The sequence below is a fragment of the Barbus barbus genome (genome assembly GCF_936440315.1).
Source record: "Barbus barbus genome assembly, chromosome: 24".
NCBI classification, from domain to species: Eukaryota; Metazoa; Chordata; class Actinopteri; order Cypriniformes; family Cyprinidae; genus Barbus; species Barbus barbus.
Window position 1 is genome coordinate 20,610,951 of NC_136752.1, and position 17,500 is coordinate 20,628,450.

The 17,500-nt window shown below is 38.0% G+C and overlaps 2 protein-coding genes across 3 annotated transcripts in view; one reads left to right on the forward strand and one right to left on the reverse strand.

Moving 5' to 3' along the window:
* The first annotated feature begins 849 nt into the window (after nt 1-849).
* On the forward strand, nt 850-7,420 carry LOC306843863 (olfactomedin-like protein 2B). Its single transcript, XM_079375561.1, has 8 exons — nt 850-1,336; nt 2,390-2,653; nt 2,774-2,881; nt 2,956-3,117; nt 3,723-3,906; nt 4,191-5,195; nt 5,835-6,011; nt 6,085-7,420. The coding sequence occupies exons 1-8, from the start codon at nt 1,181-1,183 to the stop codon at nt 6,702-6,704; spliced, it is 2,676 nt and encodes an 891-aa protein (XP_079231687.1). The 5' UTR covers nt 850-1,180; the 3' UTR covers nt 6,705-7,420.
* Nucleotides 7,421-7,752: 332 nt separating this feature from the next.
* The window catches only part of LOC306844269 (cyclic AMP-dependent transcription factor ATF-6 alpha-like), a 37,226-nt gene continuing 27,478 nt past the window's right edge, over nt 7,753-17,500 (reverse strand). For both annotated transcript variants that reach the window (XM_079376269.1, XM_079376268.1), the window contains exons 15-16: nt 16,852-16,936; nt 7,753-9,456 (exon numbers count right to left, since the gene is read on the reverse strand). In XM_079376269.1, the coding sequence (XP_079232395.1) occupies nt 9,254-9,456; nt 16,852-16,936 (288 nt within the window). In that variant the 3' untranslated portion in view covers nt 7,753-9,253. The remainder of the gene's footprint in view (nt 9,457-16,851; nt 16,937-17,500) is intronic.

A 17,500-nucleotide genomic window follows, 5' to 3' on the forward strand; every position in this document is an offset into this window, starting at 1 on the left:
AAAAAGAGAAAACTTGACCTCACTTGACTTCACTAAGGGCTCCAGAGAGTGGGTTGGTTCTATGTCACGCAGTAACAACAGTAATATGGCGCAACACTGACCACTATTGGTTAATAATATTAATGTAACACCTTGCACTTGCAGACAGTGGCGCCTCCAGGATTTTTTTTATGGGGTGGCCGAAAGGGGCCAGTAAAAATGTTAGGGTGGCACTGGCACAATAATCCAATGGCAGACAATATTTTTTTTCAATGCCATTTTAGGGGTGGCCGTGCCCCCCCCCCCCCCCCCCCCCCCTTTGGAGGCGCCACTGCTTGCAGATAGGAAAAACAACTAACTTGTAGCTACTGCGTATTTGTATTCTTCTGTCTTAACACACACTAGGTGGCGCTGTAACACTTCAACTGCTATACCTAATGTTCTGGTCTAGCTACACTTTTAGGAACAGAAAAAGTTAACCCTATGCACGCATTCAATTCTAAAACGTTTGATTCACACTTCTTGCATAAAATGAACCTATTTACTAAAACGAATTGAAAAAATAATGATATTTGGGTGTTGTTTGGACATTTTTATGTCCAAATGCAAAATTCCCCATAGCAGCTGCGTGCATGACTGCACAGGTAAGCTCCATACTATCAATGTAAATGTTTTTATTAGGCAACAAACACATTTAAGAAATTCCACATAAATAATTTATAGAATTTTAATAAAGTTTATAATAATGAATAACAGCTTTTCTTATGACAGGTATATGTTGATTTTCTTTCTTGCTTACTTTCTCTTTTTTTAATTTTATAGTCTATAGTTATGACTAGTAATAAAAGTTATTTTATATAGTGTGATAGTGTGAGCATTCGCGGCTACGGATGCGTGCGCGCAACATTCAGCGCGCTCCGTGCGTCTCTCCATCCAGCCCCCTCATTTCAGCTCAAATGTCACGTCACTCCTGCTTCTTCTCAAACCAGTTTCACGCTGAGGACCAGGCACCTGCCCTCATCTGGACTTTACCTCTTCTGGACTTTTGCAAAACCTCATCCCGTTTCAGTTATTTCGCCTGGAGGGCAGTGCTAATGGAGATCTGTTTGATGGTTTATCGTTTTTGAAGAGGAAAAAGCCCGATCTGCAAGTACAATCTACAGTGGCATATGTTTTGCGGGATTATATCACACCTTGCACGATGAATGCGATGGGAATCTGGTGCGTTTTATGGCTCGTGGCATTCGCTCTCACTTCAGCCGCTCCGAAATCAAACCAGCGACGTCTGGAGAACACGAATGAACAGAATGACACTTTGCAAGTTGAAAGAGATAATCAAGAAAACATATTAAGTCAGGTAAGAATCTCTTCACCAGCGCTCGATACGATTACATCTGTGGAGCTTCTTTATTAGTAACACTTCATGATAACTTTCATTAATAACTTATTGACAGTCTCTGCATAATGCTTAACATAATGCGTTTCTGAAGTAACTACAAATAGCCTATGAATAGCATATAAAATATGATTTAAAAATATATTTTTCAAATATAGGCCTAGAAGAAGTTTTCAAAGAAAAGCACAAAATGTGCTCCTGAGAAAGCTGGAGCGATCGTATTTTATGATACACAAAATAATAATAATAATAATTACTAACATTATCGCTTCATTGCCCATTTTATATCGCATGCACATCGTAAAACTGTGTTTTGTTTAAAAAATCTTTAAGATCAAGAAAATTCTGTTCACGATTGGAAAACATTGGTTACACTTTATTTGGTAACACTTTATTTTAAGATGTCCTTGTTACACATTACATGTAATTACTATAGTATTAGCACAAAATTCAGCATAATTACATCCGGTGTAACCAAACCCTAATCCTAACCCTAATCTTATAGTAAATATGTTGTTAATTGCTATTTCTCAGTACTAAAATCAAATGTATAATTACACTGCAACAAGGACACCTTAAAATAAAGTGTAACTCTTGTGTTACAGTGTAATTATATATTTAAGTACTGAGTAATATCAGTTAACTGGTAGCTACACATACTTACTATATGGTTAAGGTTAGGATTTTTGTCTTAGGGTTACTTGCATGAAATTATGTATAATTTATTGTTGTTATTTATTATAATGTAACAAGGGCACCTTAAAATAAAGTGTTACCAAAACATTTTTAAAAAGCCTTTTAAAACTGTGTAATTCGCATACGGTTTGAATGCCTAAATTTGTTAATGTTATTAATGAAAGTTACTCAAAAATGTACCAGAAACAAATGATTAGACTTCACAACGTTGGTAGGCTAACTGAAAAACAGTAATGAACATTAAAATGCACATCAATATACAAACAATGCAACAAAGCTGGCTGGCTGGAAAATGCATCCGTCCTCTTTTCTTTGTAGCTGCTGGGTGATTATGACAAAGTGAAAGCGCTTTCGGAAGGCTCTGACTGTGGCTGTAAATGTGTTGTCAGACCTCTGAGTGCGAGCGCGTGCCAGCGGATTCGGGATGGTCACGCGACGCCTCAAGATTTCTACACAGTGGAGACCATCACCTCAGGACCCCACTGCAAATGTGCATGCGTTGCACCTCCGTCGGCTTTAAACCCCTGTGAGGGCGACTTCCGGCTGAAGAAGCTGCAACAGGCTGGGAAAGATAATATCAAGGTGACCAGAACATCTGCAGTTGGATCTCATAGACCAGAATAAGTAAAAAAATTGGCAGGATATGAATGCATAACATTTCCTACCCCTTAAATAAAACCAGCTCTTGCCATGACGTTACAGCTGTCAACTATTCTGGAATTGCTGGAGGGTTCCTTCTATGGCATGGATCTATTGAAATTGCACTCAGTCACCGCAAAGCTTCTTGATCGCATGGACACAATAGAAAAAGTAAGTAGTGTTTTTGTTTGTTTTCTTATCTTATACATGCTAAACATATTATTAATGTGGTTTATTATTGACAGATGGTCTTAAACAACCAGACCGAGGAGAAGTCGAACACAAGCACCTCTCCAAAGCCACAGCCGCCCACATCTTCACCTACAACTCTGTCTCCACAACCGCAGGAGAAGAGGACCAGTCTGAGGGAGCAGAATGACGAGGCAGCTGCTTTTCAGCACATAGAGGTGGGGGGTGCTATTTAAAACAAATGTTGCATTACATAAGTATCATGTCTAATACGTAACAATGGAACAATCCAAACATTATGTTAAGCAATGAAGTGAAATGGCCCTCCTGCTGTGAGCGTTTGTTTATTTACTTAGGATCACTGTCTCAGAGTCAAAAGTGACCTCATGTTGTGAATTGAAACTCTCACTAATTTATCCCACTGTCAACTCTTACATAAGTTGGCACGAAAAGAGCCAAATGACTTGAACTATCAAATATCCAATGCAGATGATCTATATAATAATCAGTTTATTTTTATTTATTTATTTACAGGGGCAATGCACATTAATAAACATAACTTAAAGGGATAGTTCACCAAACAAATGTCATTTTTCACCCTGATGTCATTCCAAACCCGTAAGACTTTGATTAAGATTGATTTTGGATCTTCTAAGTTTTGTTTACCTGGACTTTCAATGAAGGGACAGAAAAATAAGACAGGTCTTATGGGTTTGGAACAATGTGAGGGTGAGTAAATGATGACAGAATTTATTTATTTTTTCTTTATAATATAATATCGCAAAGGCTGCAGTATCACAGTGTCCTCTGATGTACTTAACAGAGTAAATATGAGGAAAAGTTTGTGGGAGATCTTCTGAAGAGCAGCAGATCAGATCTAAACGAGGCCGTTGCAGCTTTGCAAGAACAAGAGCGCCAAGGAAGGGAGAAGCAACCAAAAATAATTGTTAGGGGGATCACATACTATAAATCTGACCCAGTGGATGAGCCAGACACAGAGGAGAACTGTAAGTATACCTTTGATTTCACCATCTACATTCAAAGATCTCAGACAGAGATGGAAAAACACTCTTAAAGTGCGTTTAGAAACTCTTAAAAACACTCTTAAAAATGAAAGTTCTTTATTGGTAACTGTGGTTCCGTGAATAAGCTTTAACATCCATAGAACTTTTCTACTGGAATTTTTTTTTTCAGATTATTAAAATGTTCTTTACCCCAAGATTCTTTTGGGAACCTAAATTGGTTCTTCAATAGCATTGCTGTGAAAGCCCTTTTTCGTTCTTCATTTCAGTAGATGAAAATCACAGTGGTGACAGCCCAATTGATCTCTTTGCCGACGAGCATCTCCTTCATCACAAAGCTCGCCACTTCAGGCCGGTCATCAAGGCGTGGTCTGTCCGACCAAAACCCAAGAGTGAAGTCTCAAAAGTGGGAGATGACCTTCAAACTCCATTTACTGGACTCTTGGGCTCTGCCTTGCCAATTAAAACACCTACTGAACCAATATCCGTTTGGACTCAAACCAGTCGTTCCACCACAGACAACTCAACAGGAGATGAAAGAACCACACCGACACCTGCTGTGATGGATAATTTGAAAGTCACCATCCACAAGGAACATATTATACCTCAAACCATCATCAAAAAAAAGGAGATGAGCAATATGGAGCCCTCAATTCCATCTGTAAGACAAGCTCAAAACATGCTGGTCAGGTCATCCAATCTGGGCCACATAAAAACAAATGAGTCAGTCACAGCAGCTGCTGCTGAAGTGGTGGCTGCAGAGCCAACCCTGATAGAGATCACCACCAACGGGAAAACATCTGTATCTCCTGTGACCGAAAATGGAATTGTTACCAAGGAAAATCTGAAAGAAAATGCTTCAATGCATTCAATGGAGAATTTAACTCAAAGCACATTTAGGAGAACAACACCATTACCAACTCCTCATTCGGACACTTTAACAGTCACAGAAAGCTCATTGGGATCAACTGCTCATACGAGAGCTACTACCACCATTGTGACGTCACCTCGTGTCATTGAAAGCAAGAGAGACTCAGTTACCCACTTACCCAAGATGACACCTAAACAGACATTAACCTCAGTGCCGTCTTTGATGACCACTACAAAAACTACCACAACAACAACTACAACCACAAGCAAACCTGGCAAACGTAAATACAGCATAAGCTGGGATGAGGAGGAAGAGGTAGTGGTAAAAGAGGAAACGGAAAGAATGAAAGCTGTAAAAACTGTGGTTGAAGAGAGTGTGGTAGAGGGACCTCAGAAGAAGCCAGGTATAGCTTTATGATGTTCTTGTTATTATTTATTATGTAATGTATTAAATTTAGTGTTTATTTGTAATAATTTTATTATAAATGTTAAAATAAATGTAAATTAAGTATATGTGTGGGCATACATTTATACAAAATTACTTATTTTGGAATTACTGATTTTTTTTTTTTATATATATATATATAATTGTACTAATTATGAAAGTAAAAAATTAAAATATTAATAAATACAATAAAATAATATATATATTTTCATTCACTCATAAATAGTTGTACCAATTTATGAAAGCAAAACATTTTCCATCATCACTTAAAGGGAGAGTTCACTCAGAAATGAAAATTCTGTCATTAATTACTCACCTGACATTCCAAACCCGTAAGAGCTTTGTTCACATAGCTTCATAAAATTAAGGTTGAACCACTGATGCCACATTCACTATTTTACTATTTTAGTTGTGTTTCTGTCTATGATTTCATCAAAAATATCTTAATTTGTCTTCCGAAGTTGAACAAAGGTCTTACGGGTTTGGAACGACATGCACCGATGATGCTATAAAACTAAAACTGAGTTGAATTCAGAATGTTTGCAAGGTTTGGCACAAAAATGAATAAAACCAACATAATTCTGGGTTTTGTTTGCAGGAATGTGTAAGGACACTTTGGCCACAATCTCAGAGCCCATCACACACAATACATACGGTCGTAATGAGGGCGCTTGGATGAAGGATCCACTGGCTCAAGATGACAAGATCTATGTCACAAACTATTACTATGGCAACAACCTTCTGGAATTCCGCAACATGGATGTCTTCAAACAAGGTATGGCTCTTTTTTCAGATAAACATTATAAATAAGCAATTTTACTGGTTTTGTTTTCTTGCTTTTATTCAAGGTCGCTTCACTAATTCCTACAAGCTGCCTTATAACTGGATCGGCACCGGCCATGTGGTCTACAAGGGTGCTTTCTATTACAACCGTGCATTCTCTCGAGACATTATTAAGTATGACCTGCGGTTGCGTTACGTGGCTGCCTGGACCATGCTGCACGATGCAGTGTTTGATAACGATGACGCGTCCACGTGGAGGTGGAGAGGAAACTCGGACATGGATCTGGCCGTCGACGAAAGCGGACTTTGGGTGATCTACCCAGCGCTGGACGACGAGGGCTTCTTGCAGGAAATGATTGTCTTGAGCCGCCTGAACCCCAATGATCTAAGCATGAAGCGTGAAACCACATGGAGGACCGGGCTTCGACGCAATCACTATGGCAATTGCTTCATCGTATGTGGCGTTCTTTACGCGACAGATAGCTACAATCAGCAGGACACCAATTTGTCCTACGCCTTTGACACCCACACTAACACTCAGGTGATCCCTCACCTGCCTTTCAGCAACAACTGTACTTACATCACTCAGATCGATTACAACCCCAAAGAGAGGGTGTTGTACGCCTGGGATAACGGAAATCAGGTCACTTATAATATTCAGTTTGCATATGTCGACCCACTGTAGACCAGAGCAAGTTTGTCCTTTGCACAAAGTAGAAGAAACCGTAAATGTGTTCAAGTGGATTGTGGATCAGTTCACTCAGCTTTTCTTAACTTCATGTAGTTTAATGTACTTTTTAATATACTATTATATTTTCAAAGTGTAAAAATGGACCCATATTGTTACTTTTATGGAGAAAACAAAGAAAAGCAACTTCGTTAATGGAATTTCTGAACACCAAAACGCTGCAGCTATGTGAGCTTTGCAGTTTGCATTGACGCCCACTTCTTTAGACATTGTTGCTTGCTTTTGCACTATGAAAATGAACCTCTTTATGTTTATAGCTATACCTCTCATAAGGCTGGCAGAAGTTTTGAGGTGTTGTATTCTTAAATCCAGTAGAATACCTTGTATATACTGTAATATAAAAGCTAAAACATGGGATTGATGAATGTAAAAAATACAATTTGTATTTTCATAAACATCTCAAAGCTGTTTTTTTTTTTCAAACTATCACATGCATATGTAAAAACATTTGCCATTGTATCATTTCAGCAAAACAAGAGTAGACAGTGTTTTGGGCACATTTTCAGTGTTATTTTTTGTCATCAATACGTTTGATACATTTTATCAATGTAATCTTTTTATGCACATTTTATTGCAATTTCATTTAATCTTTTAGCACTTAAGAAATTCAAATCTCTGTCAGACTCAGAAAATGGCTGCAATAAAATGAGTTGAAATAAGACATTTGGCTCTGGTTTTCCTTTCATAGTAAAGATGTCAAGTGAAAGTGTTCTCAGCACAGATATTCTTATTGGTCACTTACTGCAGATGAGAGCAAAGTGCTACACTGTAAACCCCTTGATCCACAGAGCTAAATCTGGACAAACAAAACATCTACCATACTTCAACCCTAAAACACTGTTTACCCCAGTCTTTGAAATTACCCATAATCAGTACTTTACAGCGCCTCAGACCCCACATTTACACAAACCTTCAATTTCAGAGAGCAAATTCAGACTGACATAAGACTCTGTCTGCGTCCTAAAAACAAAAGATGCACACAAATCACCCACAACCTGGAGTCCAGTGTTTATTTCTTTGCATTGTTACAAAATAGCTTTCATCGCCATCACTGTGTGAACAAAAAAATCTTTGCAAAATGTAGAAATTAAATATATTAAAAATAAAAATGCTGCCAGAGAGGAAAAAGGGATTTGTAAAAAAAATAAATGAAACATTTCTACTGCGATGCTAAGGACAAAATGTGAAATTTTCTCACTAAATACTAATATATCATACACATTTTGAAAACAAAGCTCCTCCTGAGTTGAGTTTATAAACTGAAATTCAAATTGAGTTTTTTTATTCAGTGAAAGTGACGACAGATTGGAAAGAATAAGCTAATAATCACATTGCTTTCGAATGATAACTGACTACGGCATCCTAAACAGGACAAGAAACAAGTGCACGTCTAAATAGGCTAGAATAATAGAGACGGATACAGTGAACAAGGACAGATGAGGTACAAATTAACATTAATAATCTGTGTCTCTTCTACAACTTCAAATTAACAACCAGTATTGTTAACAACTGTATTCATGTCAAGCACACCTCATTTAAAGTGCAATTAAGCCACTAAGAAAAAATGAAGGCATGAAATACATTAAAATTAACTGACAGATATTTCATAAGACACCCGACCCCAAACTGCCATTTCAATTTGAATTAGTCTAAAATGATTACCCTTCAAAGACCAAGTATAAAGCAGAAGTATTATCTAAATACTTTAAAACACATTTTTTTGGATATACATTTACAGCACACACCTGAAAATTAAATGGAAAATTGGAAAATGGAAAGTCAATTCCACTGACTCAAAAGTGTAAATAATCCATCTTCCTACTCTTCGATTCAATAGCAATGTCACAAAAACAAAAAGCAAAACAAAAACAAAACTTACTGGCAAAGCAGTTTGTTTGAGGATAGTGGTGTTGAAGAATGTCGCTGAATATGACCATTAAATGTGTACCAAACATGCTTGGTACAAATGTTAAACCTTCATAAATATTCATTCAAATTAATTTTATAAACAAAACAAGCACAGTGCAAACAAAAAAACAAAAACAACTCCCTGACAGCTACCACATACAGCATAAAGCCAGATTGCACTTTGGTTTGGGAGATTTGGATGATGAATGTTCCTGTAATTCAGCTGGTAGAGCACAAACAAACTTGAATGTACTTGCATAAAGTGTACATAAATGTAAATGAGAGTTGTTGGTGAAATCAATAGCCTGGAATAAAGTCTGTAATAATATGTATTGAATGGCTCATCAGTATTGCATGGCTTACTTTATGCATTTGGAAGACGTGCCTTCAAGTGGAATTCTTGACTATTGTTGAATATCTTGGTGATTTGTTAGTTGATTACCAAGATCATGGTTGGCCACTCGAATAAGAAGAGTCACAAAAATGAACACAAAATGCTTATGTAACAAAATAGATGATGGTGCAAAAATGGGTATGTATTCATAACAAAACAAGATTGATAAGATAGATAGCTGAGACTAAGAAGAACCCACGAGGACACCGACGGGGGCCGCAGGCTGGTTGTTGTTGGGGGCCGCGTGATAGAAAGAGTCTGTGTCTGTCTGATTGACCCGTAAGATAGGTGGAATAGTAGATGACTTGATGTGGAGTATCCTGGTGTCCATGACTTCACAGTCGATCTGCATCATCACCTCAAAGTCTTTGTCTTTAATTATGCTCTCTGCAGTGAGACAGAAGAGTCATTGTATTAGCACAGAAAATATAAATCATATAAAACCGCACTCAGTGCTCAACTCTGTGAAAGTAACTGTTAAAGAAATGCAGGTGATATGCCGGGTGGCCTGTGGAGGTTAAGAGGCATTTTAGGGGCTTCTTTCACATAAAGGGTTTACCGAGGTCAGTCACACACTGGCCTTTATCTTCACATAGCAGTAAACACAACAGATGATGACTCCACATGAAAGAAAATGGGGTTATGGAAAGGTGCACTACCTTTCAAAAGTTTGAGGTCACTAGGTTTTCTCATTTAATACTTTTATTCAGCGAGATTGCATTAAACTGATTAAACTTGGCATTAAAGAAATGTATAATGTTAAAGGGGTCTTCGGATGCCCATTTTCCACAAGTTGATATGATTCTTTAGGGTTTAAATGAAAAGTCTGTAACATAGTTTGGTTAAAATTTCTCAATGGTAGTGCAAAAAAACACTTTTAACCCTATCAAAAACAGCTCTTGTCAGAGCAAGGCGTTTTGAAGCATTTCCTTTAAATGTTAATGAGCTCTGCTGACCCCGCCCCTCTCTTCCGAGCAGCTCTCTGAGGGACTGTTTACTTTAGCTGCATTCATCATGTTACTTGCTAATTAGCACATAATTAGGAAAGGCGATTTGCAGAGATTCATTAAAAACCCTTATACTCCCTTCTTCTGGAGGTGAAGCTGGATTACGAATGATTCAAGCGAACGTAGATGCATTTCGTAGATTTTGAAGGCACATTCCCTTCAAAAACAAACATAATCCTCTGCGTCTTCAGCAGCTCAGATGTCAAGAGTAAATGACGACTGCTAAATTCATTATTACATTTAACAATAGAACGCCTCAATCGCTTAACCTGAGACATCTTGTCTTCCCCTGCACCGGAGTCGATGCAATGGCAGTCGGACTGTTTACAGCTCACTCAGGGCGGGTCTAAGGTAAGACGGCTTGTCAATCAACCATCGTGGGAGCAGCCTGTGCAGAACTACATCAATCTGACAGGGCTCTCAGAACAGCCTGATTTGAGAAAGGGGATTTTTAACATTATAAGATGGATGTGTACACATACTTCCAACACACATGTTCAAACAACTTGTAAAGTGAATTTTGCATCCGATGACCCCTTTAAGCAATTTTGAAAGATTTCTATTTCAAATAAATCCTGTCCTTTTGAACTTTCTATTCATCAAAGAATCAAGAAAAAAAGATCACAGTTCCCGCAAAAATATTAAGCAGCAACTGTTTTCAACATTGATAATTATAAGAAATATTACTTAAGAAAATCAACATATTAGAATGATTTCTGACACTGAAGACTGGAGTAAAGGCTGCTGAAAATTCATCTTTGCCATAGCAGGAATAAATCCCATTTTAAAATATATTAAAAGTTATTCATAAAATGTAAGAATATGACTGTTTTACTGCATTTTTGATTAAATAAGTACAACCTTTGTGAACATAAAAAAATCTTACCAACTCCAAATGTTTGAACATTTTACTCATTTCTATGATTTTTCCAGGCCTGGAGATCACAATTAATTTTTTTCCCTCTCTATTTCCAGGTTTTCCATGAATGTGGGGATCATAAAACTTTTAAAAGCAACAAAAAAAAATTCAATATTTTGATTTAAAAAAGTAACAAGATCATCAGAAGTATCATACAAGTGTTGATAAGCAATAACACATTTACTCACCAAAATCTGCTGGTACTCGAGTACCAGATTGTGTTCTACAATACGTGAGCAACACAGATCTAGCTTTGGTTTTACTGACACAGTGGGATGCTCCATCATCCTTTATCTCTGGAAGTGAAGGTCAGGCCGTGAGACTTCATTTCCCATGTTTTGACAGACTCATAAAAGTGTATTTTGTAAGGAACCATTAAAAGCATGATGGTTTGCACTCACTACAGATGTTCTACGGTCTAGTTTCTATAAAGGACAGCTTTCTATACTTCAAATACATGCACAGCATATGGGTGGCAGGAAAATAACTTTTACAGCAGACTTGTGCGATTCGCTCCAGCACTGATAAAAACTTTACAGGCTGGAGAGCATCACGGTAAGTCAATCTAAAGCACTTTTCCAGCCCTTACTGGTGAATACATTTACGCATCCTACACTCAATCGTTCCTGACAAGCGCTTCAGCCACACACCCACAATGATGATCTCAAAACCGGTGATTTACAGTAAACCGAACTGTCAGTCTTTCTGACGTGCTCCTAAAACCAAAACCTTCTCTATCTATCTCTAATGCACCACTGAACAGTCAATGTTATGGGTTAAAAGTTTCAATAGCTCACAAAATCTGTATTTTCACAGGTGCCTCAAAAAAACCTCAGCGGTGCTGCAGAAATCAGAGACGATGGGTTACAGTAATCATCTCACTGCAAGCACTAAAATGACACTGAACTGTTGAGCTGTACACGTCATCACATATTAAAATACAATCGTTTCCGTCCTATATATACACTAAGTTTCCAATATGTCAGAAATTTCATTTTCCATTCTCAAAGGCGGCCTTTCGTTAGGTGAATTCCCTTTGGATATGTCTGGTACTGTGCCTGACTTTCCAAACACCATTTAAAATACTGATTAAGGCAACATGTGGACTCAAGGGTAAATTCCCGATGAGGTTGTGGTTGCGAAGCTTTGAGATTCCAGCCAAACTCACTTTCCCCCATAACTGACATTTTAAGATGAATAATTTGCCCAAAAACAAAAAATTTAAGCAAATATAAAATCGAGAACTGAACTCTGATTCGATATGAATCATTCTTCTGTCCAATTCATGAACCTGATGAACCAGGTCATTAATAAAAAGAACCATCTCGTTCACTGATTTGGTTCTCAACACTCATTGATCAGTGGTTCTTGAGTTAACGGCACACTGGAGAGAAAGATTATGAGTAAATAAATATCTTTTCAGACATTTCAGCAAAAAACAAAAAAAAGCTATAGTATGACTTCAAAAGACTTGGAATAAAATGCACAAGTTGTATGTTGTTGTATGTCACTATGATCTAGACAAAAATTCTCTTCGTGTGTCCATTTGGGGTGAGACAGACAAAGTTGTACTTTTTGGCTCAACTTTTCTTTCCTTAATTCGGCTTTTCACTAGGCTTTTGCCTATAAAGCAATGCCTGTGACTGAAGAGTAAAAATGTTCATGATATGACTTCAATGTGTGCAGTTCACAAACAAACAAACAAAGAAAGAAAAGAGAATGATCATCATCATCTCCAACATTCACAAACGATTATAATGCTGACTCAGAACTCCCACAGGGAAGATAGGGAAAGAGAACAGATAATATATGTACTGACACTGCCAGGCACTGCAACAATAGTTTCCAAACCAAACATGAAATTGAAATTGATGGAGAAAAAAAAGTTTTGTTATTCATGTTGTTTTCAAGATAGAAATCAACCACCTTGAAAACACTGATGAATAACAGAAAGGTTTTTCCTCCATCCCTGCAACACGTGGTTGAAAACACCCGACCCCAACACACAAGCTTGAATGTGTAGACTGGAACAGAATCAGCTGGGGGCAATTTCAAAAACTAGACTCCTGTTGTCCAAAAGTTGTTCTCTTAATAAAACCATGTGAAACCCAACTTTGAACATGCATTTTTAAATTAACACAGGATGGAGCCAGAAAAAAAAACTGATGCAGAGTACACCATGCTCGGCCGTCCTCTCAAGAGGGAATACTTGGATTTCGGTTACATAAACAATTTAAGTCTATGATCTTTAAAATATGCCAGGTTTCTTGTTTTCCGTCGAGGTCGTGTGCTAACTGCACAACTAATCGCAGACTATGTGCGTCAATTACAAGATCTAGCTCTTCCCAGACATCGCATTCTCACACAAGCTCACGCACATAGCAACTGGAATGTTTATTCTTGTCATTAAACAACATGAAGCACATGCCCTCATTTTTGGAGAGAATTTTTTTTTTTACCCCTGCTTCCCAATACTCTCTCACAGTTAGACCGGCTGTGGCTCTATCACTGGAACAGTTCGCACACCTGGTGATCGGTCAGAAAGATTTCCAACTGTATTAAAACAGGTTTGCAATCTGACCTCGTGTCTGCGATTAGTCTCATGATTGCATACACTAGAATAGAAATTCAAATAAGCAACAGACATACCTACTAAAAGTTAGGGGCATTTGGCACTACCAAAATCATAATGACTATATTAATTATACTTCTCTCAATATTCACTTTCAAAAAAACCTTTCCCAAAAGCCTGTTCACACTGCAAGGTCAGTATATCACATTTCCCTTCCTGAGTTCAGTATGGGGTAATCTAATCTGATACTTTGACCACATCCAAGAAATTAAAAGAAAGAAATTTAATAATAGAAGGAATGGAACGATTACAGAAATGATTAAACACCCATCGGACGGATGGATGGATGGATGGACGATGCCATTTCTCACGTTCTCCACTCTTCCCTCACACACTTGGACAGCAACAATGGGAATTATGTAAGGCTGCTATTCATTGACTATAGCTCAGCTTTCAACACTATAGTCCCCATCAAGCTGGCATCTAAACTCACAGACCTCGGCCTAAACTCCTCACTCTGTGACTGGATTCAAGACTTCCTCACCGGCAGACCTCAAGTGGTGAAAGTTGGCCAGTTCACCTCAAACTCCATCACTCTGAACATAGGAACCCCACAGGGCTGTGTCCTGAGTCCCCTGCTCTACTCTCTCTACACGCATGACTGCGTGTCCTCTCACAGCTCCACATCCATTGTCAAATTCGCTGATGACACTGTGGTTCTGGGCCTCATCTCCAACAACGATGAGACCGCATACTTGGATGAGGTAGAGAGACTCTCATCATGGTGCCAGGACAACCGTCTCTCTCTGAATGTGGGGAAAACTAAAGAGCTGATCATGGACTTTAGGAAGAGACAGCAGCAGCCCTACTCTCCTCTCAGGATCAGTGGGACCCCTGTGGAGAGGGTGAGCAGCTTCAAGTACCTCGGTGTAAACATCTCCGAGAACCTGACTTGGACTACACACATCCAAACACAGGTTAAGAAAGCCAGGCAAAGACTGTACCATCTGCGACAGCTGAGGAAATTCAGGGTCTCACCAGCAATCCTGAAAACTTTCTATTCAGGGACCATAGAAAGATAGATATTGACTCAGTGCATCTCAGTGTGGTATGGAAACAGCTCCAATCAGGACTGCAAAGCACTACAGAGAGTTGTGCGCTTAGCTGAGCGCATCTCAGGGTCTGCTCTCCCCTCTCTGCAGGACATCTACCTCAAACGCTGCAAAAATAGAGCTGTTAAAATCTTCAAGGACTCTAATCACCCCGGTAACCATCTATTCACTTTGCTTCCATCTGGTAAGCGCTTCCGTAGCCTGAAGGCAAAAACTGAGAGACTTAGGAGGAGCTTCTTCCCCCAGGCCATCAGGCTCCTAAACTCTAACTCGGTGTCATAATATCACTTGACTCCATGTAATATCACCATATCAATAAGTTATTCATAATTGTTCTCCATGTAAATATCATATTACAATAAGCTATTCATAATTTTTCTCTACCTCATATTGCTGCTATTCAAATACCCTGTACAACTTTTTGCACATTATTTTTTGCACATTCCTCTCATTACTATTTGTCAACAACATACTGACCTGCACATTTATATTTATATATATATATATATTTTTTATCTTATCTTTTATTTTATTTTATGTTTTTACTTCTTAATATTTGTATTCTTTATAATTGCACTGTCCTTGGAGCGGACCTGACCTACATTTCACTGCTGGTTATACTCTGTATAATTGTGTATGTGACAAATAAAACTCTTGAATCTTGAGATGTGTATATATATATATATATATATCCTTAAAAGTGAAGCTGCGGGTTCTTTGATCACCCCCTGGAGTACAGGTCATAAACCCCGCCCTCTCCATGTAAACGAATGGGACTAGAGTCATAACAAAAACAAATTACACTTCCAATACAATTTTCCAAAATATGATTTTGGTCATTTAAGGTAGTTGTTATCACGCTGATATATGTTCAATTGTTTGTTTTTGTGGTAAGTTTGATTTTAGCTAATAATTTGATGCTATAAAAACAGGGGGGGGCTTTATGGTTGATTGGGTCTGCGGGAGTTTGATTCCGCGGCTCCACCTCACGACTCTACTGTGCAGACTCTGGCTCCAAAGGACGTCATTTACTCAAGATGGCAGGGGCCATACTGAGATATTTTGGCTTCACTTTTCTATAGTGGAAGGAAGCGGATATTCTGACCCTTGAATCTGATTGGCTGAGAGGAGTGTGACATTCTAGTGATAACAGAACTCTAACTCCACCAAAATTCCACCGTTTGCATCACTCCGCTTGCGGTATTTCTCACAGCGAGTGTCATGGCGGACGCCCAAATCCACTATAATTTTATTATTAATACTGTTTGTGTCAAGGAATGCAGTTTTAAGAGTTTTTATGCAAGAATGTACTTGTTTACAGTTCAAATATGCAGTTTGTTAAAAGATAATTTCCATCACAGCCGTGCCTAGATACAGCCATATCGCACGGCTACTCGTGACACTGCTCATTTATAAACAAACGTGTGTATACACACCATCACATATCATATTTATTATTTCATATTAATATTATACTTTCTATAATTTATTATATAAATACCAATGAATTAATGAATAAATTAACGCACAAACTACATAAATCAATCAGATGCTAGAACTCAATCCAATCACCTGCAGGGCTCATTACTATTATCATTAGCTTTTTTGTACTGGTCCCCTGTCAAGGCTCCGAGCGGAACATTCTCACCCAGCAGTTTTGTAATCAGAGGCTGCAGGCCTGCTGTGAGTGGAGACACCATTCTGGTTTTAAGGACAAGGATCTGACTGTGATCTCATTAGCTCACAGTCATACACTGCAATGGTCTAAGAGCAGGGCAAGTCTGGGCTGTGGTGGTTTTTTGAGTGTAGGATGAGTGTTGAAATGTAAACGGAGATCTATGTTGCCAGCCAAAAGACATGTTTTTTCCAAGTTTAACTACTGTTAACTTGACAAGGCAACTTAAAAAGCAGTGCTCATTGAGTGACATGCTAAAAAAAAAAAAAAAAAAATTATACACTGCATAATACATTCTGTATGAAAGTCATGTACATATGAGTCTTTCATTTCATGAACCGTATTATTGCCACTTACAGCAAAGGATCTAGATTAATACAAGGCCGAAAACAACACTATATAAGCCTAGATTTAATATAAATTTAAGGAATGATGATTATTATTAGCATTAGATGACAGTTCATTAGAAAATTAGATTCACAATTCTTTTCTCTTACCATTGTAATTCATAGCTGGTAGGATCACAGACATCTTGGGGCGGCTGCCTTTGTTGTGGTTGGTGGCGGGAAGGAGGAGGTGATCCTGTAAGCAAAAGAGGAACAGCCATCAGCCAGCCACAAAAACACATGCACGAGAGTTTATTACATTGCTGAGGACATTGTTAAATTTGGTCTGGTCACTGTTTAAGAAGTCTGAAGCATCAATTTGGTTGCTGAAAAAGTCTAATTGTGTTGCACAGTAAGAGTGAGACAGATAAAAAACTTGTAATTTATCTTAATGCTTTTGATCAGAAATACAGTAAAAAATTTAATATTGTGAAATATTGTTACAGTTTGAAATAAGCATTTAAAAAAATACATTACTCCTGTCTTCGATGTTGCACGATTTTTGAGAAATCATTCTAACATGCTGATTTGGTGCCCTAACCTATCTTAATATTAATAGTCAAAGCAGCTGTGCTGTTAAATATTTTTGCTTGAAAACCATTAGACATTTTTCTTCATGTTCTGATGCATATATAATTAACATTTGCTGAAGCAGCCAGTTTCTTTCAGTGCAAGCAAACTGATGCAAAATGCATAATTCATGCATTTTTTCGTCTTCATATAATTCAAAATCCTTATTTTCATTCTTTGATTCCAATTC

What these genes read in the sequence shown, in the direction of transcription:
- LOC306843863 (XM_079375561.1), top strand. Translation starts at nt 1,181, where the DNA reads ATGAATGCGATGGGAATCTGGTGCGTTTTATGGCTCGTGGCATTCGCT. An exon ending in AAGAAAACATATTAAGTCAG is followed by an intron (nt 1,337 to 2,389) that starts GTAAGAATCTCT and finishes TTTTCTTTGTAG; the next exon opens with CTGCTGGGTGATTATGACAA. An exon ending in CTGCTTTTCAGCACATAGAG is followed by an intron (nt 3,118 to 3,722) that starts GTGGGGGGTGCT and finishes TGTACTTAACAG; the next exon opens with AGTAAATATGAGGAAAAGTT.